The sequence below is a fragment of the Marmota flaviventris genome, chromosome 10, assembly GCF_047511675.1.
Source record: "Marmota flaviventris isolate mMarFla1 chromosome 10, mMarFla1.hap1, whole genome shotgun sequence".
Lineage (NCBI taxonomy): Eukaryota > Metazoa > Chordata > Mammalia > Rodentia > Sciuridae > Marmota > Marmota flaviventris.
Genome location: NC_092507.1, coordinates 93,936,411 through 93,960,247, shown reverse-complemented (window position 1 = coordinate 93,960,247; position 23,837 = coordinate 93,936,411). Strand labels below are relative to the sequence as shown.

The 23,837-nt window shown below is 37.5% G+C and overlaps 1 protein-coding gene across 7 annotated transcripts in view; it reads right to left on the bottom strand.

Annotated features, from left to right (window-relative positions):
• Ntng1 (netrin G1) overlaps nt 1-23,837 on the bottom strand; it is a 367,455-nt gene that overhangs the window by 157,664 nt on the left and 185,954 nt on the right. For all 7 annotated transcript variants that reach the window (XM_071618110.1, XM_071618114.1, XM_071618108.1 and 4 more), the window contains exon 3: nt 10,195-10,835. In XM_071618110.1, coding sequence (XP_071474211.1) covers nt 10,195-10,835 — 641 coding nt within the window. The remainder of the gene's footprint in view (nt 1-10,194; nt 10,836-23,837) is intronic.

Here is a 23,837-nt window from a genome sequence, read left to right as displayed (position 1 = left end):
GATCAGTGCAATTATTCCCTAATAGGGATTAACTGGGTGGTAAATGTAGGCAGACAGGGTGTGGCTGGAGGAGGTGAGTCCCTGGGGGTTTGCCCTTGGGATTTATATTTTGTCTTTCTTGAGTGGAATTCTCACTCTGCTTCCTGGTACCATGTTCAAAGCCCCACTTCCTTCAGCCACACATTTATTTATTTATTTTTTTTTTAACATTTTATTTTTTAGTTTTAGGCAGACATAATATCTTTATTTCATTTTTTTTTTTTAAATGTGATGCTGAAGTTTGAACTGATTGCCTCACGTGTGTTAGGCGAGCACTTGACCACTGAGCCACAACCCTAGTCCCCAGCCACACATTTCTACCATTATGTTCTGCCTCACTGAAGGCTCCAAAGAATGGAGCCGGTTCTCTATTGGACAGAGACCTATGAAACTGTGAGTCCCCAAATAAACTTTTCCTCCTCTAATTGTTCTTGTCAGGGTTTTTGGTCACAGCAGGAGAAAATCCAACTAAAACAAGTGCAGATGAACACCCCACAACCTAGTGTAATGAAATACTGAGCAGCCAAGGTCATGTTGAGTGCAACTCCCAGAACATTTCAGGAAGGGTAGAGCCATAGGATTGATTGACTCCTTGTATCTGTTTAAGGATGGCTCCTTTGGGAAAACTCTGGAACTCCTATATCTACCAAGACCATTTCAGAGTGACTGGGTGCCAGACTGAGTCATCTACGGAAAGTACAACTTTTGGAGTTAGCAACCCTATTTTGTCACTTCATTATATGAGTGATGTAAGAAAAGAAAACTCCAGTCAGAATGGCAGCTATTAAGAATACAAACAACTATACCAGACTTAAACTATACTACAGAGCAATAGTAACAAAAACAGCATAGTATTGGCACCAAAACAGGCTGGTAGAGCAATAGTACAGAATAGAGGACACAGAGACTAAACCACATAATTACAGTTATATTAGACAAAGGCACCAAAACATACATTGGAGAAAAGATAGCCTCTTCAACAAACGGTGCTGGGAAAACTGGAAATCCATATGCAACAAAATGAAATTAAACCCCTCTCTCTCACTATGCACAAAACTCAACTCAAAGTGGATCAAGGACTTAAGAATTAAACCAGAGACTCTGTACCTACTAGAGGAAAAAGTAGGCCCAAATCTCCATCATATCGTATTAGGCTCCTACTTCCTTAATAAGACTCCTATAGCACAAGAATTAATATCAAGAATCAATAAATTGGATGGATTCAAACTAAAAAGCTTCTTTTCAGCAAAAGGAACAATTAGATGAATAAAGAGCCTACAGCTTGGGAGCAAATTTTTACCACTTGCACATCAGATAGAGCACTAATCTCTAGGGTATATGAAGAACTCAAAAAGATAAACACCAAAGAAACAAATAGCCCAATCAATAAATAAAGCAAGGAACTGAACTGAAAGGACACTTATCAGAAGGTGATATACAATCAATCAAATATAATATATTAAAAAGTGCCTAACATCTCTAGGAATTAGAGAAATGCAAATCAAAACTAAGATTTCATCTCACTCCAGTCCGAATGGCAGTTATTAAGAATACAAACAACAATAAGTGTTGGCGAGGATGTGGGGGGAAAGGCACACTCATACATTGCTGGTGGGACTGCAAAATGGTGCAGCCAATATGGAAAGCAGTATGGAGATTTTTTGGAAAAATTGGAATGGAACCACCATTTGGCTCAGCTATCCCACTCCTTGGTCTATACCCAAAGGACTTAAAAACAGCATACTGTAGGGACATAGCCACATCAATGTTTATTGCAGCTCATTTCATAATAGCTAAACTGTGGAACCAACTTACATGCCCTTCAGTAGATGAATGGATAAAGAAAATGTGGTATATATACACAGTGAAATATTACTCAGCAATAAAAGAGAATAAAATCATGGCATTTGCAGGTAAATGTGTGGAACTGGAGAATATAATGCTAAGTGAAGATAGTCAATCCCCCAAAACCAAAGGCCGGATGTTTTCTCTGATATAAGAAGGCTGATTTATAATGGGGTTGGGAGGGAAAGCATGGTAAGATTAGATGAAATCTAGATAGGGTAAAAGGGAGGGAGGGAAAGGGAAGGGACAAGGGGATAAAAACGATGGTGGAATGAGATGTACTTCATGACCCTAAATACATATATGAAGACATGAATGGTGTGAATATACTTTGTATATGACCAGAGGTATGAAAATTGTGCTCTATATGTATAATATGAATTGTAATGCATTCTGCTGTCATATGTAACGAATTAGAATGAAAAATTTTAAAAAGAATACAAATAACAATAAGTGTTGGTGAGGATGGGGGTGGGGGAAAGACACACTCATACATTGCTGGTGGGACGGCAAACGAATGCAGCCAATATGGAAAGCAGTATGGAGATTCCTTGGAAAACTGGGAATGGAACAACCATTTGATCCAGCTGTTCCACTCCTCCATCTATACCCAAAGGACTTAAAAACAGCATAATACAGGGACATAGCCACATCAATGTTTATAGCAGCACAATTTGCAATAGCTAAATTGTGGAATAAACTTAGATACCCTTCAGTAGATGAATGGATAAAGAAAATGTATATATACACAATGGAATATTACTCAGCATTAAAAGAGAATAAAATCCTAGTATTTGCAGGTAAATGGATGGAGTTGGAGAAGATAATGCTCAGTAAATATAGCCAATCCCAAAAAACCAAATGCTGAATGTTTTCTCTGATACAAGGATGATAATTCATAATGGGGATGGGAGGGGCAGCATGGGAGGAATAGAGGAACTTTAGATAGGGCAAAGGAGAGGGAGGAAAGGGAAGGGTCATGGCGGTAGGAAAGACAGTGGAGTGAAACAGACAACACTACCCCAGGTACATGCATGAAAACATGAATAGTGTGACTACTTTGTGGATAACGAGAGAAATGAAAAAATGTGCTCTCTTTGTATAATATGAATTGAATTGCATTCTGCTGTCATATATAACAAATTAGAATAAATTTAAAAAAAAGAAAATCATGAAGTATCGCTGGTTCTCAGTTTTCTCATCTGTAAAACAGGGTTAAACACCACCTGTTTCATAAATCTCTTGTAAGAATTAGAGTAAATAAAGTACCTGAAAGAGTTTTGTAAACAGAGAGCTATACAAATGTAAAAGATTATTATTGCATATTAATGGAGAATATTAGAATTACCTGAACTTATTCCACTCTCTTTTGATTTCCTGCAGCTTCTCAGACTATCTCTCAATTTCCTTCAGAAATTACCTTTTAAATAAATGACAGTATTCCAGAGGGTTCTGTGAATGTTCTATAAATGACCACAGTCATTTACAAATAGAATGGCCTAAAACCCCACATTATCAATGTTACCCATTCCCCAAACTTCAACCACCACATGTAAGGTCATAAATTCCAAACCTAATTCAAACTGCTTTCTAGGGCACTAGAACAGCAATTTAAAAAGTCCTTAACTAGACTCTCCACTTGGATTTCTATTACTTGAAATGGCATAACATGAATAATCAGCTAAATCACTAATTACCTGAAACCTTATTCTAGTATTTATTCCCTATATTATGGCTCACTGTCCAGTCAATTAATTAAAAAGTCTTTCCCTCAGTTCTTCTCTAGAATCTGACTGGTCACCACATCCCATTGACTTATAAGCAGATTTCAAACCATTGCCATGAGTTGGCTTCCATGGAATTTGGAGAGCTTTTCTGGATGCTCTGCTTAAGCATCATGGCTTGGCATTATAGTTGCCCCTCATTTATGCAATGCTACATCTCTCTAGGATGCACAGACACCAGAATAGCCTCTATCACCATTGCCTTAAAATGTTTCTCACCTGAACTCAACTGATATGTGTGAATCCATATAATTTTAGATTTCTTACGACATGTGCTACTCAGAGGGCAAGATGTGGGTATCCTTTAGAACTTTATAGAGATGATGATGGTCCATAGGGAGAAGATGGGAAGGCATCTCCCAGGACTTTAAACCCCAATTCCTAACTATTTGGAGTTCCTTAACATGCTGTGCTGTTTTCACGCATCATTTGTCTACCTGGAACATCTCTTCTGCTCTGGCTACTTGGCAAACTAAAGCACATATTTCAAGATACTGTATAAATCTCTTATCCTTATCAAAAATTTTAGTAACCCTCCTACATAAAATTTGTAGCTCCTTCCCTGAGACCTTAGTGCTTTAAGCATTCACATGGTATTGTGGTTTAGATAGAGTTTTAATGTGTCCACAGAGGTTGATGTGTTGAAATTTAACCTCCATTGTGAGACATTAAGAAGCTGGAAACAATCCAACTATGATGTTCAGAGATGAGGTTTTTGGAAGTAATTAGGATTGGACAAGGTTATCAGGGTAGATCTCTCATGGTTGAATATGAAGAGGGAGGGCAACCTGAAAAGATACATACTTCCTTTCTTTCACCACCTGATGTCCTGGGCTGTCTCAGGACTTTGCTATGCTAGCCAGGCAATCACCAAATGTGGTCCCTTGCACCTCCAGGACTGTGAGATAAACCTGTTTTATTTATAAAGTTACCAGCTTCAAGATTTGTTATAGAAATGAAAAACAGAATAACATGTGAAAACTACTTAAACCATGTTGTCATCGTTTTTTTTTTTTTTTCTTTTTATACAAGTCTTTGCATCTTCTGGATATGAGCTCCTGGAGGGCAGAGACTATGCCTCACGCATCTCTGTGTGTCCTCTGTCTAACCCACACTGTCCCAGGTGGAGGATAAGTGTCTACTGATAACAGAAAGAAGGAAGATGTTCCTAAAGCAAAATCTGTTCAGTGGCAGGAGAGCTCCGCTTCAATAATGAGAAGTAATTGAGAAAGAATGGCTAAGGGCCAGGCACAATGTTTAAAAGTGTCTTGTGGGATTGCCTTTTAAACAAGAGGTGGAAAGTAAATATTTTGGTAGATTTATTCAAGTTGTCGAAAGACACTTAGAGAACTTGCAGGAAAACTGATAAGCCTCTGTAGTTTGTAAATCACTTCTGCATTACATGATTTTGCCAAAACTATGAAAAATGCACTATTGCTTTTATGCTTTTAATCTTCCCAAATGTTCTTGCTTACCTGATGCTCCCTAGTTTTGCTCTAACAACCTGGAAGCTTTGCTTCAAGAAAGTGAACTCCACCTTTTCCTAATTATGGCAAACACCAAGACGTTCAAACGGTAAAGGTTTATAAATGAAAGTGCTGCTTTTCTAGTGGGGAGGGGAGCTTTCTCTCTCCAGTACCCAGGCAGGGCAGCTTTGTCCCTGGCTCTTTCATGACCCTGTGATTAGGCAAAGGAGAGTGTGGTTCTGAGCCAGGCAGAGGTGAATTGAAAATGGCATCAAAGACATTTCCTGAAGGGAGGCTGTGCGATAATGCTCCCAGGCTCCTCTCCTGAGGTAAGCAATGGAGGTAAAAAGGCAAAAAGATTCTGCAGCAGAATCCCCTTATCTGAAGGGACCATGTTCCAAGAACCCCAGTGGATACCTGGAGTAGTAGAGAGTACAAACCCCATATATACTATGTTTTTCCCCCAGTTTTTCCCATATATCCATACCTATAATAAAGTTGAATTTATATATTAGGCACAGTGAGTGATTGACAGCAATAAATAATAGTAAAATAAAATCATTGTAATAATATTCTGTAATAAAATTTATTTAAGACTTATGAATTGTTATTTCTGGAATTTTCCAGTTAGTATTTTTGGACATGAGTAACTGAAACAGCAGATACTAAACACTAAACAGTGGATAAAGTTTGGTGGTCTGTATTTACTATTTGGAAAACTGTACAGGAGTCTGAGTAGGTACTGAAGTAGAGAAGAAATGGAAAAAGTAACTGATAAGTATCATTATGAATATAAAGATAGCAAGTAAAAGAGATGTTGATTTGAGTTTTCTAGGCCATTGGGGAAATTTCTTTCAATTCTCATAAAGTTTTGTTAAAACAGAATTTCTATTTTCTTATGACTGAAACCAATAAGTCGGTACATTGCTGATAATATGTCATAAAAATAAATAAGCATATTGCCAAACATTCATTTATCTTTCAGATGTAAGAACTATTAAAATAAATAGCATTACTTCCTTGAACTGCTCACCTCAAAGAAACCATAAAGAATGTTGAGTATACATTCTAATAAAATCTATGCATCTGACAAATAAAATGTTCAACTTTTTAATTAATTTATGGAATCCTTAGAGGGAAACAAAATAACTAAAAAAATCACAGCATCCAATTATGTAACTAAGAAACATTTGTACGTTATCTGTACTTACAGCTTTTAAATTTAACCCCGTGTCTGTATGAAAAGATGTTCAGAACAAACATCTACTCTCTTCATTTCTTCTCTCACCCTTCATCTGAGTAGATTTTATTTATGCACTAGACGACCTTTTTGGCCATTAGAACCATCTTGCTTCAGCAGTTAATTAACACAAGTACCATAATTTAATACAGTTAATGCTACTTGATGCCCTTTAATGTACCTTCCATTAGTGATATTATTGTAGTATTACCCTGTAAATTAAAATGAGATCAAGACTAAGAGAGCTGCTCTTTAATTAAGGTACTGGCACACTGCACTCTTCTATTATTCACTAGAGAAAATCACCCTGATTTACTGAAGCAGGACATCCATAAGTCAGAATTAGCCCATGAAGATTATTAGGTTTATTGAACAATGTAAGTACTACGGAGTCGCTGAGATTGCCAATAGCCATGTTTCCTCTTTCCCTCCATTATCTTAATAAATACACAATGAGAAGGAGTAAATGAAAGCAAAATAAGTATAGCAAAAGAGGAATAAATTACTTATGATGAGATTATGTTTTTTGTAACTAGTAAAATAGGTATCACATGTATTACATACTGAAAAGAACATAAATGTCACATTAGTCTAATGACAATCAAAACATAATTTTCACACCAAATGACACCAGGCAGTATAAAGTAAACGCATGCACAGAAAATGTAGAAAATTGGAATTCACAGCCACTTTAAACAAAGATATCTAATTATTTTTGTTTCATAGTTTAATATTTCAAGATGAAACATTTTGTATTCTTTTATTCTATGAATGTTTCCATCTGGACTCCATTGCACTATTTAAAAACAACTCATATCAATTTCCACATTTTGGTTTTCAAAGTAACAAGTAGAAAAATATCATTATCGTTATCAGATACAGATGTGTAGGCAGAGGCATGTAAAATGTTGCCATCATTTCATGGGATGTTGGGGTGGGTAAATGAAACAAAGACCTCAGTTATAATTTTGGAAATATATATGTATGATTGTTTTGGAAAATAATATTTAGAACTTTCTTTTCAAATCATCAATCAATATTCAAACCTCTATAGGAGATTTGTTATATAGGAGAAAGACCATCTAGGCCATTAATCCTACTGAAATTTTCAAAGGTAAAATAATTAGTGTCTCTGCTGAAAGGCCTATGAACCAGGCTATTGCTCAGTATTTCCCTTCAGTGGCTCTATCATGAGCAGATCTTCCTTATATAACTTGAAAGCTGGAGACACGCCGGAGCCATCAGGCTTTGCTTCTTTGGTCCCTCCCCTAAGACTAAAAATACTCCAGCCATCTGGTGCCTAGTGCAGTACAGGCCAGCATTGGTTCCGCCCTGAGGAATCTGGACAGAGTGTGCAGGTGAAAGAGTGGACCTCATGGAAGGGGCTCACCTCTACTGGACCTTTCTGTTTTGCCCAGCTGCTTCTCACTAGCTTACAGTTGACTGGTGAACAGGAAAAGACAGGGGAGGTGAGTCCCAGAGAAGGGAGGAGGGCTCCTGCAAATTCCCCAGAACCACAGAAATGCAGGTGAAAGGATGGTAGGAAGACAAAAGAAAATGATAAATTTGGAGGGATTCTGAAATTTCTAACATGCCACCTTCAGATGGCCTATCTGACCCCAGTGGAGAAGGCATAAAAATGTCTTTACTTTTAAAATGTATTTTATATTTTCCTTTGATCTGATTGTTTCTTCTAAACAATTGATTCTTTTAAACAATCAGATGAAAGATAAATGGATACCCAGTGTCAAAAATAAACTCCAACAATGGTGTTTCCCAGCCACAAGGTTTCTTAAGATTGCCTTCTTGACAAGTGGAAGGGCAAGTGATTGGAGGAGTTGGGTTATAGCAACTTGGACTCAGATTAAGGATTTCTCAAACTGTAAGGAAACTGACCTATATAAATATACCTAGCAATGTAGATCACGCTAGGATTCAAATCCAAATCTCAGTTTATTAATTTTGACCTTTAATCTTATAGATGAATCGAATACTTACTACTTGATTTAGATATATTATTGTTAATAATATCAACATCAATTATTTTCATATATGTCCTCCAGAATAAGATAATATAAATTAATATATTTTTTTGCTAAAATGTTCCTAAGCATAATAATGGCTGCATTTTATTATAAACAGCAAACTCATGTTCAAGGCAACATCTCCCTATCATACTGTCATGGTTCCCTGCTAATACATGAATTGCTCTCTATACCCTGGAACCTGCAAGCTTTAAATACAAATGTATCAGGGCATATATCTCAAAAATATTTGGCTTTAAAGATACTTTCATCATCCATCACCAAGACCTTAGTTAAAAGTTTAAAATAAGGTTCCATAGTTACAGTTTCTTTCTTCCTTGAGGAACAGAGTTCCTGCTACTTCTCCACAGCTAAGATCCTGATACCACTCTGAGAGGTTGTGCCCATCACTCTAGTCTGGGTACCCACTACGGCCCTTTCTTTAGCAGCAGAGACTTCTTCCTCATTCTAGCATTACACAAGGTAAGTCTCCGAAAGCCAGATCTCATCACTTGTCCAGTTTCCGAGGACTCGGCTGCCCTAAGGGATGCCGGGAACCAGTAAATTGAATGAATTCTGTCTAAATTTTATGATTATTTAATTAAACCAACATGACAGACGTACCGCTTATATTGTTATCCTCATATATTATAACTTCAAGCTCTCTTGGCATTTTCTGGAGTGATTATAGCTTTACTTGCCTTTCCTTTATTTCCATTTTTATGAATTATACTCTTACCTTCAGTTTTCCCTACTCACGAACCTAGGCTTCCATTTTCACTAGTTGGCTATTTTGATACTATGCCACACTTGCAAAGCTGGTTGGGAATATCTATGTTGGTAGTCCTGGTTCTCATTATTCAAATTTGTCATTGAAACAACTTCAAAATTCTTGGAAACTTCATTATGTTTCTAATATATTGTCAAAATCAAAGACAAGCATTTTTATTTGTTCTAAACAGTGACCATTAGTATTGCAACCCTGGTCCATCTGTGATTGATCTACCAAATGAAGGGCACCAATTCAAGTCCATATTTTAAATGTGGCACATCATTTCAATACAAAAGCACCCAAAAACCTAAGAAGTAGAACTTGTCCCTACTTAAACAGATGCTTTATTTCCTAATGCTTATGGTTCTGATTTAATAAATGCAAAGAAATATAGCTTTCATTTCCAGATTTTTTTGGTCCAATATAACAAATATGAACAGATTGATGTACTGTGTGTTATAATCTCCTTGCATGTAAAATTACAAGATCTATTTCTTGTTTTTCAGTCCCTTTTAGAACAATAGAATTTAATCCCTACGTTTTAATTTCCTTAATGACAAAAACTAAAAACCTCCTGACCAAGGGAGTTCCTTTGTCTTAAGTAAGATACCCCCTCTTTTTTTTTTTTTTTCATTTGAATTCTTAAGAATCCCACCAGGCCGGGCTGGGTCTGTAGCTCAGTGGCAGAGCACTTGCCTAGCATGTGTAAGGCACTGGGTTGGATCCCTAGAACCATATAAATATAAACAAACAAAATAATGCCATGTTGCTCATCTACAACTACAAAATAAATAAATAAATAATAATCCCACCAGGCCCACCAGGTTTCTCAGCATGTCTGAGATTACAAATTACTGCTGAGTCCAAAGGATCTCAAATACCTTCAGAATGTACCAGCACACTGGTATTCCTGAGAAAATGTTGCAGCAAAAATTGACAAATGCCATCTTAGGAACTGCAGCCTCAACACACTGGTGATTCCTTTGGACACACCCATTCCCAATTGAGGCAGACATTCTCTTACCTTCCTCGCACCTTTATGTCTGAGATGGCATAAAAGTAGCGTGCCAGGTGTAGCTCATCTACAAATATTTCCCCAACAGCTGGTCTCAGCAGCCTTATCCTCAGGTCTGTGACTGTGAAGAAATCTCTGAGTTTCTTGGTGGTATCCAGCTGTCCGTAGAGGGAAGCCATATTCCGTAGCCGAGGTCCAGCAAAAAATGCAAACCTGTCTTTGATTTCGAAGTGGATTATTTTGCTATTCGTTGTATACCCCGTGGAGTACTCTTCTGTGCAAATGATTTCCAAGACGGTGTGTTGTGATAAATCCTTCACAGATTTGGGGTCCATGTGAAAAGCATCCAAGCAGTCTGTGGCATAATACTGATAGGGTTGCCATGTTCGTCCATAGTCGAGAGATTTCTCCAGGATCATTTGATCTGGACGCCCCGATTCAAAGGTAATAACTATGTTGTCTGTGAGCTCAATGGTTTTACTCCAAGACAGAGTGATGTTAACTTGGAGAGGCTTGGGGTACTCTTTCCAAGTAGCAGACTGCCAAAATGTGGAGGGGTGTCTTCCTTCAAAGTCAAACATCAGCTCAGGAGGGTGTGCCAGCTCAGGGGTGCTTGCATCGCACTCATTATTGCACATGTAGGGATTGCCCTGTGAAGGAAGAACAAGAGGTGCCACATTAAAACACGGGGTCAACTCAGGTCTTGCCATGTTGCTGTTGCTAAGAGGCATGAAAAGAAAAAAGTTCTCAATAATCATTTTTATTTGTTTTAAACAGATTATCCTCTATAATAGTTTTTTTAAAAAAACAAAACATAATAAATATGATAATTTTCTAGTCTTGTTTCCTTCTATGGACTTTTAACAGTTTTTTATCCCATATGTGTTAGATCACAGAAACACTAAGACACAGAGCAACCGTCTAACAGCTCAGTACCTCCGCTCCCTCTTAGAAAGATGTTATGGAAGAGCAAGGGAAATTCCCCCTGCCTCAAGGACATTGCTTAAGAGCATAGTTCCTTAAAAAGTCATTTTTCAAGCAAGATTTTAGAACTACCCATGAACCATAAACCCATGTCCTGCTTGAGAAGCAATGCCCCCATGCAATGTTCAGTTTCTCTCAGCTTTGCCTCCCATCCATCATACTTAACTGGGTCTCTGCTTCATAAAGTCTGGTTTTAAAACATTTACTTTATTCACCACAAATCATTAAAATGTGGTACACTGCAGGCTCTGGGGCTTGGTCCAAACATCTGCCATCCGATTAGCTAGAATAAGAGGATTGCTCAGGAAAGACTTGGGGTTTGGGGGGGTGTTCCAAGAAAACCTGCTATAATCATCCCTCAGTATTCATGAGGGACCAGTTCCAGAACCCTCATTGACACCAAAATCTGCAGATGCTCAAGTGCCTTGTATAAAATGCCATAGTATTTTCATATAACCTACACGTATCCCCTCACATACTTTAAATCACCTCTAGATTACTTATAATACCTAGCATAATGCAAATGCTATGTAAATCGTTGTTGTTCTCATTGCTTAGGGAATATTGATGGGAAAAAAATCTGTACATGTTCAGTACAGAAACAGATATCAGAGGCCTAAGCACATAGTGCAGGAATGAGATGGGGTGAACCATGCTCAAACAACGAGCCCTGGAGAGACTGAGGATCGGGGAAATGGTGAAGGCCACAGTAGCACGTACCCACATGTCACCTCCTTTGCCTGAATTCAACACAGTTATCAGCACACAGCAAATTTAGATTTGTTTGGGGACCTTTCTGAATTTTGTTTTTTCAATACTTCCAACCCATGGTTGGTTGAATCTGTGGAATGCAAAACCCTTGGTCATGGAGGGCCGACTGTATAATTAGGACGGTGTTGCAAACCAAACTCTGCGGCAGCCCATAGCAGCCCTCCATCGATGTTAATTACTATTATCATTATTCTCCTTCTGTCAAAGGCTACTTCCCTTCCAATCCAAACAAGTAACTGGAACTAAATCTTATTATATCAGTGTCTCAGCATTGTAATAACACTGCTTGTGCTACACTAAGTGGCTGCTTGTGGCTTTCATCAGGGGATCCTATGGAGAATGACTGGCTCCCCATTTTTATTTATGTTATTTTAGAAAATAACAAATAGAATTATTTGGAAGCCACTACTCAGGTCCAGTAGTCCCTCCTTATCCCCAGGGGATATTTTCCTAACCCCTCAGTGAAAGCTCGAAAACACAGATAGTACTGAATCCTCTAAGTATATCTTTTTCCTATACATACTTACCTATAGTAAACAGTAATTTATAAATTAGACACAGTGAAAGAGTAACAACAGTAATTCATAATAAAATAGAACAATTATAACAATACATGGTAACAAAGTTTATGTAAATGTGGTCTCTCTCAAAATGTTTTATTATACTCATCCTTTTTGTGATGATGTGAGATGACACAATGTGAGGAGAGGAAGTGTGTGAATGACATAGTCATTGTAACAAGGTGTGTGGTTACTATGCCCGGGCACCTGGACACAGCACTATAACATCAGGCAGTTGATCTGATAACTCAGACCTTGGCTAAATGACAAATGAGCATGTAGTGGAAATAACACGGGTTCTCTAGGCAAAGGGATGATTCATGGCCGGGGTGGGATGGAGCAGGATGGCAAGAGATTTCATCACATTACTCTGAATAGTGCATAATTTAAGACTCATAAGTTATTTATTCCTGGAATTTCCCATTTAATATTTTTGGACCCTAGTTGACCACGGGTAAATGAAACCATGGAAAGAGGAGATATGGATAAGAAGGAACGACTCTCTCTTGCCCTGTACCAGGTGATCATGAGTATGGATGGGTAAAAGAATCTACCCTTTGACATTGTCCTTAGACTGTCTCTTACAATTACAATTAGATGTCCTTTTGTCTTCTTCAGGAACTTGGAACTTTTTTCATACCTGTTGGATGCATGAGATGAATCTCAAATAATGAATATACACTTTCGGTATCGATGCTCAGTTACCTGCTGACTCCTATGAAATACAAGATGAACATTGGAGAATTGCTTTGGCCTCCCTAGAGGCAACTCTCTCCTACCTAGTCAGCTAATACTCTCAGTCTCTTTTTCCCATTAATGCAATTGGATCTTAAAGTTGGCAACAGGTCTGGGAGACTCAAGTATAATTGAGATGAGGCAGGAGAAAGGGGAGAAGGTACATTATTTGAAGAACAGAACTGTTTTAAAAATATACTCAAGAAATCAGTGATGATGAAAATGTTTCTGTACTTCTCTCTCAAATTTCAATTCCCTATTCCTGATCCCAGCGTCTGTGGCACTATTTATAGGTATCCCCTTCAAAATGAGCCAAGGGGGTGGGGATAAGTTTCTGTTCCAGGTGGAATAAATCACCAAATTTATTATTATTTAAGTTCTCTTAAGCATACCAGAGAGCCAAATGCAAAGCTCTGCAAACTGGCAAAGGCTTTTTATGGAGGGCTATAAATATTGTGGAATCTGTCAGGATTTATAAATTCTAAATATATGTAAATGCGCATTTTACTGGAAGGGGTCAGATTCACACAAATCTCACCTTCCTTTGAAATTTACCAAAAAAAAATATGGTCACTTAAAAATCTGTCAGCATGCAGCCATCTGCACAATCACTGACTTGGACATTACCCCCCTTCCTCCTGAGGAATGTGTCTTCATCTGAGGTCAGGAGTGAGGGAACAAAGGGAACCAGCTCTGTGGGGTACACCAAAGGGAGCCAACAGACATTTGTATCAAGTCATGTTGAAATACAGCATTTGTTCACCTTCAGCCTAGGAGCATGGAGCATGAGGACAAGGTGCTGGGACCAGAGGACGAGGAGGCACAGCCAGCTCTTCTACGGGGAGTGGGGTGGGTACAAATCCTAACAAACACGTCACAGAAATGCTTGAAGAAATCTATCTCAAATGCATTTATATATACATTCAGTATATGGCATTGACAATATCCACCATTTAGTCATCCCTGATGTGTTGGATAGTTTACTTGTCTTGGGAAAATCCCTTTCATCCCTACCTCACAGAACAGGAAATCAAGGCATAGCGAAGTGTTAAGGAACTTGCCCAAGATCACATAGCCGACCGTAAGAATCTGAGCCAGAACTTGTTCTCCTACCCCTGCCTGGTCTGCTCAATACCCAACTCAATGGAGTCCTCTGTGTTGTAACACTCTCTTAGAAACAGCATTGTCAGAAAGAAAATGGCTGGGATCAAATGTTTGAGAAAAAGTGTCTAAGAGCTTGTCTTAGCCCTGATGAGCATAATCATACATGTGGGATACCTTGAAATTAAGATCCTTGCTTAGCTGCACAAAATACACCTAGTTTCAAAAACTTATTTTGCCATGGAGTCCTAAGTTAAATAGCTTAGTAACCCCTATTGATATGCCACAGAAGTAGTACCCTGCAGGGCATCCCCCTTTGAGATTCTCTATATTTTCTTATAATTGTAAACACGTGGAGATCAGACAGTACCTCACAACCCAGTATTAGTCCTTTAATGAAGACATGGCCACAGGAAGCTCTAGGTCTCTGCTTTTGTTACACAGGGAGGGGCACCCTTCCCCTTGGGCAGGACAGCCAGCTCTGGGTAAAGGTTGACAAGTCTTTATGGAAAGTCTCTCATAGCTTCACACAGATCTGGTGCTTTAGGCACCTGAGAGATGAGAGCAAAGTCTCATTCACTCAACAATTTTTTATTGATTGCCTATTATACAACAATATTTAAGGAACTTGTCTTGGCACTTGATATAACAGTAAACAAATCCAAGTCCTTATTTTTGTGGTATCTCCATCCTAGTTGGAGGAGATGCATTAAGCAAACATATAATGCTTTATAATGGCCCATGGTGATAACTGCTATGGTGAAAAATAAATCCAATTAGAGGGATGAGTGTTAGTGGGAGGGGATGGTGATTGTAATTTTATATTAGGAGGTCAGAGAAGGTCTCTTTGATAACATGACATTTGAGCAGATTAAGAACAATTCCCAATTTACACTGGAGATAATCAGAGGAGGTTGGCCAGAATGACAGTTTCGTCCTTCATCTGACTCTACTCTTAGTGATATTTTCAGCAGCATAACAATTTATTGCAATCGATGGGTAAACAAATCATTTGAAATGAGAATCTGTACCAAATGACAAAAGATACCAAAAAAAAAAAAAAAAAATCAATTGGACCAGTCTCCTCTTTTCAGAGCATTCCTACTCTTTGGGGAGATTAATGATTTGATTGCCATTAACATAAATTACCTAGAGACAAAGGCATTGTGAGAAAATTAGCAGAGGATGCAAAGAGAAAAAAAGTAAAAGGATTTCTTTTGGTCTTTACATTTTAGGTGGGGAGAGAAAAAGAAAAAGAAAGCTAAATCTTATTCCTGATATAGAAAGCTAGAGGAGAGATTATACACTAAAATATTGAGTGTAAATATTTCACATGGGTATGAACTGTAATGCTTGTTGTTATAGAGAATTATCAATATGAAAACAATTCTTGTTAAAGGGATTAGATTAATTACATTTTCAACTACTTCAACTCCACCCTAATCCTTTTTAATAACATCAACAATGGAATTTATATAAGAAAAAGCAACTTTCCCCTACTTATGAAAACAAAGAATACATCTTGCTGCTAAATCTAACAGATTCAGGCATCAGCAAGTGTAAAGTAATTATTTTGTGGCCAGCAGGCAGCCTTAAGTTGATCTTAATTTAAGTCTTATGAGCAACAGATCCTTAGCTGATTGTCTATGGACAAAAGAGAAAATATTTATGATTATGCAGATAATATTTACACCACCAAAGATGCCTAAATTATTAAACAGATTTTGCTGCTGAATTTTTTTATAACAATTAGAAGATTGTGGTGTTTGATTTCATCTAAAAATGTTAATATTTTACCTCTTGGAGAATTAAAGTTACTTCTTAATTAGTAATTTGTAGCCAAAGTGAAATGTTGTTATGCTTTCTTAATGTGCTTTCAGAATTAAATGGATAAATAAAATTTGAGACATGTCTTCATTGTTTCTGTTGATGTCTTCCTTCTGGCAAGTGACACTTTTAAATAAAAGAACTTCTTTTAACCTAACATCTGGTAGTTTCTTCAGAGTTTAAAAAATCCCATATAATCAGTATTGATGTAAAATTTGAGGTTACTAGCATTTTGACCTTGCCCTTCCGTGCTTTATCTATTGGCAAACTATTGGGAATGACAGTTGGAAATTAAGGGAGTTCTCAGTGAGATTTGCTACTGAACTGTTAAGTTACATGCCAAGCAGGCATGTACTAACAAGTGATTGTGAGAAGCATTTGGGTTAACACTCAAACCGATCTGGAAAACATCGAGACAGAGCTGCCTCGCATTCATTTGTATCAGGCTGATCTTTACTTGTTTTATTGATAGGTGACAGTCACAAAAGACACAAAGGCAAAAGCAGCATTCTGGGTTAGTGCCCTAACCAGTTCCCACTGTAATTCAGAACTAGATACCATTAGGGCTTTGTCAGTGCAACTTTTTCTAAAAGGATGTGGAAATTGGTAGGAGACTCTAAAGCTTTTTTTTCTCAAACAGAGGAACCATGAGCCCATGGCATACTTTAACTGCTAGGCTGGGACATCCTCTTGGGCAAATGGCTGCTTTTCCTCTTTCACTCCACCTTCGAGGGAGACAACAAAACACAGCAGTTTCTAGAAGGCTGGTGAGTGACTCCTTTATATCAAAGGTATAATTTTGGTAGAGGAATTTCCATACCCAGGACCCTCTTGGGATTTTCTAGCCACTCTTCCTTGCCCTATGTCCTACTACTGCCAAATTCTTGTTTGAGTATATAACGGGCAGTCCCCTCTTTTAGGGCTTTTCTGAAGATATGGAGCCTATTCTGAGTATGGGAGCTGATGTTCACAGGTTGCATAGCTGCCCCTCTTCAGGTCTTAACAGCTTTGCTACTGGCACTGGGAAGAGGCAGACAAAAGTGAGAACTAGAGAATGTAAGATCCAAGGTAGTGGGCATCTCTTCCAGAAACCTGAAAGATAAATAACAATAACACCAATACAGATGTACTGGCAAGCCCTGGTGAACCCAGTCCTAGACGTAGACTATATCTCCTTAGGCAACAAGTTTCCAGTTGCTCTATAGCCCTTAGTGCATAAAGAACAATGATTTCCACAAATAGCAGGATAATCTCAGTTTCTAACCTGCATTGTTAATTGGTACATTGGGTCCCAACCTGGAGTACACATATGGTGACAATATAGCCTGAATACTGTGGGAGTGTCCCAACATTAGATATCCTGATAACTGTTGTGACAAAAGTACCTTTGTATCTATCACAGCAAGAGTCTCAAATTTTAGTTTGGAAAACATGGCCACATTAAGAAGTGTAGAGGATACAGGATTCTGTTTTTATAACTTTGGAGTTAAAGTGACCATTGCATTTTTTAACAGTAACTTTTGCCCATTGCAAAGATTCCTCCCAGCACAGATGTAGGCTTAAGGCCTGATTGAAGTTATACCTTGTTTCAATCTGCTCCCTGACAATACTAACACCTTATGGACTTTTTTGCTCAAAAATAAAGATGGAGAAGCTTAACCTTTCTGCAATGAGAATACTGGAAGTCATATCACAGATTATGGGCCATAATAGACACCTGCGCAAATCCCCACAGAGGATTATGGTTAGGATTTTCAAACGGGCGAAGGCCACAGAGGTCAAGAAGACCACATTTCTCAGAAGGAGCCAAATGTATTCTCAAGCCACAAGCCATGCGAACAGATTCCTATATGTCAATCTAAATCATGACTATACATGTACTGGAGAAAAAATAAATGTTAACAGAAACAAGTGAAATTGAAAAAGAATGTCTACAGAAAAAATATTGTGCTATGGTGACATTATTGAATGTGCTAGGGAAACGGATTTTTTAAAATATTATTTTCTTAAAAAAAATCACAAATGTTTGGCTTGGTATTTCACCTTGTAGATGGACTTGAAATAAACCAGGACACAGACAAGAAAATTCAGAATAACATAAAGTGTTATTGCTGAAGTAGACTGTCAGCATTCAAGTCATAGCAATGTGAGAGGAACAAGGGGGTAAAGCACCATGAAAGTGAAAATGTCCCGAGACTTGTAAACAGCATTACAAGAGGTAGTGTGAGCACATTAAATTGTGGGAGCTCTGACTTGATGCTCAAAAACTGGTTTCTTCTTCTCTCACATGAGAAAACAAGTCTAGGTGGGGTTTGAAGCCCATCTGCTGAAGGCCACCAGTTTTGAGAGAATACAGGAAGACCAAAAACATCCTCTGGCAGTGACCACTCCATCATGAGAGGTAAGACAAGAGAATTTCCTAAGGATGCATTTCCAAAAGTGATTGGTTTTCTGGCTTGTCCATGTACTCCTTGTTTCTTTCAAACTCCTTTCTTCCATTGCATAAGTTACTTACTGGATACTAATAAAGCAACACTAAATGTTAAAAACATCATGAAGAATGGAAATAAGGAAGATAGCAAGATGTTTGCAATTCAGTCTGTAATTAAATTATACAGACAGCCATCATAGGTTACTAATGTTCCCAGAAAGAGTATTATATGTGCTCAAGGGTAAGTCGAGGTACCAACCACACAGTGCAATTTCCAGGAATGTTCATTTCTTGTTACACAATTAAGTGTAACACCACGCTTTTAAATAAGGTACTTTACGGAGTAAAATGCAAGAAGAGTTTGCAAGCAGTTTTAGGAAGAAATGCAAAGACATTTCTTGCTTGGGGAAGATTTGGAAATGTCAAAACCCATCTGACCAAGAGTCTGATGAAAGAGGAGTCTGTACATGACACTTAATCCAAACCACCCTGGAGTGGTTGCAGCAAAACTATTCTTATCAGAACTAGCACATGTTTACTGTCAGACTGCAATAGTGCAAGCTTCGCTATTGCAGTCCGGCAGTCTGGCAATCTGAGTAGTGTCTCCATACCTGTCCCTTCAGGGGGATGGCAGCTCCTGGAACATTAATTTTGGAAATCTGGTTTATCCCCATAAAAGCAGAATTTGTGTTCATTGGAGCTACTTAGGGCATAATTATATTGATTTCTAGGCCCCAGCCTCAGGAATTCTCATTTTCTGGCTGAGGATGGGCCCAGGAACTGGTAGTTTTATTTTTTATCTTTATTTGGTACTGGAGATTGAACTCAAAGTACTGGTGTGCTTTACCACTAACCTACATTGCCAGACTTTTAAATTTTTTCTTTTGAGACGGTTCTCACTAAGTTGCTTAGACCCTTGCTAAACTGCTGAGATTGGTCTCAACTGATCCTCCTGCCTCAGCCTCCTGAGTCCCTGGGATTATAGGTGTGCACCACTGTTCCTTGTTTAGGAACTGGTAATTTTAAGCCAGAACTCTCAACCTGGGCCTTCGTGAGCACCTGTTTATTAATGTCTTTATTTATTTATACATTGGGGGGGGACTGGAGATTGAACTCAAGGCACTCGACCACTGAGCCCCATCCCCAGCCCTATTTTGTATTTTATTTAGAGACAGGGTCTCACTGAGTTGCTTAGCGCCTCACTTTTTTGCTGAGGCTGACTTTGAACTTGTGATCCTCCTGCCTTAGCCTCCCAAATTGCTGGGATTAAAGGCATGTGCCACCACACCCCACTTAACATCTTTATTTTTGTGGCTTTCCTGAAAAAGAAATATCCTTTTCTTGGATCTCCAGCTTCCAGAAGGGCTTTCTAGAACCCAAATGAGTACTTTTCATTTATACTGTTATATTTCACTCATTAATTCAATAAATAATTTTTGGATGTCTTTATGTCAGACACTATGGTGTATCCTGGGTATAGGGTGGTAAATAAATCACAATCCCTATCTAAATTAAGCTTGTCATTTAGTTGAAGAGGCAGCCCCTAGAAAAACAAATAATTATAAATGAAAATAAATTATTTTATTTTTTAAAAATGGAAAATAATAAAGTCTTATGAAAGAAAATTGTAGAGAGGATTCTGAAATCAGGTAAGAAAGGAAGAACAATTTTAAGAGGTAAAATTTAAATAGAGATCTGAGAAGCAAGAAAGAAATTTTTTTAGGACTAAGAAATAGACCTAAGAAAGAATATGCCTTAGGACTAACAAATGCCAGGTCCTATGTTTTGGTCAAAGGTAGGGTTTTGTGGGAACTGACACAAAGTGATTTTTGTTGGCGTGTCCTAAGCTAAAGGAAGAGCAGATGGGATGAGGTTGGGGAAGGAGGCAGGGAGGAGATCATGCATAAGCCTCAGGGTCAGGAGAAGAGCCTGGATCTTGCTCTAAGTGGAATGCAAACACCTGTTTTTTTGTTCTTTTGACCTGGATTGAGTTCCTTCACTTTTTGAGCCTTGTTTTCTCCTTTATGGTCTTTTTTTTTTTTTATTTTAAAATTTTTTTTAATTTTTTATTTATTTTTATTTTTTTATTGGTTGTTCAAAACATTACAAAGCTCTTGACATATCATATTTCATACATTAGATTCAAGTGGGTTATGAACTCCCATTTTTACCCCAAATACAGATTGCAGAATCACATCGGTTACACATCCACATTTTTACATAATGCCATATTAGTAACTGTTGTATTCTGCTACCTTTCCTATCCTCTACTATCCCCCCTCCCCTCCCCTCCTATCTTCTCTCTCTACCCCATCTACTGTAATTCATTTTTCTCCTTGTTTTTTCCCATTCCCCTCACAACCTCTTATATGTAATTTTGTGTAACAATGAGGGTCTCCTTCCATTTCCATGCAATTTCCCTTTTCTCTCCCTTTCCCTCCCACCTCATGTCTCTGTTTAATGTTAATCTTTTCCTTGTTTTCTCCTTTAAATTGAATAAAATAATGTGTTCCTCACAATGTTACTTTGAGATAAGATTACATAATGCATATTAAGTACTTAGTATGTAGTAAGTGTTTGATAATTAGTAGTTGCCCTAAAACACACTCTATCTAGTTTCCATCCTTGAGAATAACATCAAATTCTTCCATTTCCCAAGCAGGACTCTTGAAAGTCCTATTTTTCCTAAATAAGCTTAACAAACAAGTTCTACAGATTCAATCAATTGCCTCACTTCTGTTCATATTACTATTGCCTGGTGCAGTTTTTGTAAAAATTTGTGTTCCTGAATTATTGTTTAGTTTCAAAATGATCTCTTCCATATAATATTGTCATTTTATAATCTATTCTCTACATAACTGCCAGTGTGATCTTTTTAAAATCCAAACCTGTCTGAAAAGTTTTTAATGTACTTCTCATTACCTTCAAGAGTACAATTAAAATTCCTTACTATGCATGTTAGATCTTTCAAGATAACAACTGTGAAAGCCTCTGAAGGTATTTTTAAATTTTTTTTTCACTTACTCCTGTTTACATGCCAAGAGTCAGTCATCCCATGAGTACTTAATATGTATCCTAGAGGTACCATATAAACTAACATGCAGCTCATCCTATTAAATTGTTATTATTTTTACGTCTCCCCCACTAGAATTCTATAAAAAGATTCACTTATTTAAAGAAATTAAGGAAAACAGAAAGACAAGTAGACAGGAAGAAGTTGAGCTAAATTAGGTAAAATTGGAAGTATGGGATAAAATGGGATGGATTCAACCACAGGCTGGTGATTGGGAATCAAAGAGATAACAAGCTTAAAGAACTAACTGATCTCCTAAGTTGTAGGTGGAATTTGTGTTACATAATATACATAGTAAAAAAAAAACACACAAAAAAACCATGTCTACCTCCCAGTGCAGAGCGCCTGTGTGTGTGATTGATATAGTTACTGAGGTTTCTGGTAAGGTTGGAGGACAAAGACAAATGGCATGAGTTGCAATTATGTCCCAGTCCTTGCCTGGTGTTCATTCTATCTTCATTTTTCTCCATCAGTCAAAGCAGTCTTTCTCCTAGTGGGTTTAGAGCTGAACATCTCTTTTCCTAATTCCATCACTCTTTATTTATCCAACCCACAGCCTCCTTCTGAGTATACACAAAGCTGAACACCCAGAATCAGTTTGTTCATGGGCAGTTACAGGAAACTAAATAATGGCTGATAGAAGAAGCAAGGGATGGAATGATTATAGTTTCATAATGATCAAGTACAGTGGTGCCTCCATGGGCAAAATCCTTGGAAAAAATATAAGATGTGAATTAGAAATGGGAGTGGAAAAGGAAAGCAAGTATAATCTGCTGGAGAAGAGGGAAGTGATCTTTGTTTATTGTGTTAAATGAAAAAAAAAAGTAGCTAGTTACATATCCTGAAAATCTACCTGGACCCTGAGGTTGATTCATGATGAGCTATGAAGTTTACCTCTCAGAGCCACTCATTTTCATAAACTGCTTCTCAAGCCTGGTACCTGAGTTTGTACTTGTTGCTTTGTATTTCTCTTCTTGAAACCACTCCAGAAGTGTACAGGTTCCAGGTTTATAAAACCTGACTTTGCCACTGTCTGAGACATTGGTAATGTGTTTCTGGTCCCAAAACTTGAAATCACTCTTCCTTCTTTCTTACTATCCCTTTTTCCCAATTGATTCCATTCCTTCTTTTTCTAAGATATTCAAGTCTCAACATTTCCAACCTTAAAATACATTTTCCCTAAATCCAATTTTCAAAATTTCACTGCCCACGTTCATCCCAGATACATATCAATATTTCATGAAAATATGAATGCATTTTGTTCAGATTGGTACATATAATTCCCTTGTATATTACGATGATATACATAACATTTACTTATTTTTAAGACTGAAGTGACCAGAGCCACCATCATGAACCAAAGTAAACTAAATGACAAAAAATAGTAAGCAACTATCAATGTGCCAAGCCTTATGTTAGATGTCATAGGTTTGCTTAAAATAAGGCTTATTCATCCTTATTAATAATGTAGCAGCATGACATGATTGAGAAAACATTATTTTGAAGAGAACATTTTAGAAAGCACTTCGGATAAGTTAAATAGAAAAAAGTAATATTTTTTATTAGTAGAAAATATATCCAAAAATCTATTGCTAAAGAACATAAAAAGTTAGAAAGTCATTATGAGAGATTCAGAGGAGGTATAGTTTTGGCATGGGAAAACATTTCAGTTCTGCTTATCTGAAGAGGAAGACAATCCTCTTTTTGGAATGGAGAAGGGATCAATGCTCATTGAATAATCTTTCAGGTTAGGAATTTGGGAGGGTTTGTCATTTCATTGAATCCTCACAATTCCTCCAATAGCAAAGTAGTATACTAACTTTATGAAGACACTGAGGTTCAAAATGCCATGGGGCCGGCTCAAGATAAATAATGAAACCAGGCACTTAAAGATTCAATATCTTTTTTTTTTTAATGGAGTTACTCAGGCTAGGTTTAAAACATTTATATATATATATATATATATATATATATATATATATATATATATATATATATATTTTTTTTTTTTAAGATGTCAATGGACTTTATTTATATGTGGTGCTGAGAATTGAACCCAGTGCCTCACACATGCTAGGTAAGCACTCTACTACTGAGCCACAACCCCAGTCCTAAAGATGAAACATTCATGAGGTTTGGGAAGTCACGGGTTGGGCTGTGAGGAAGTGGG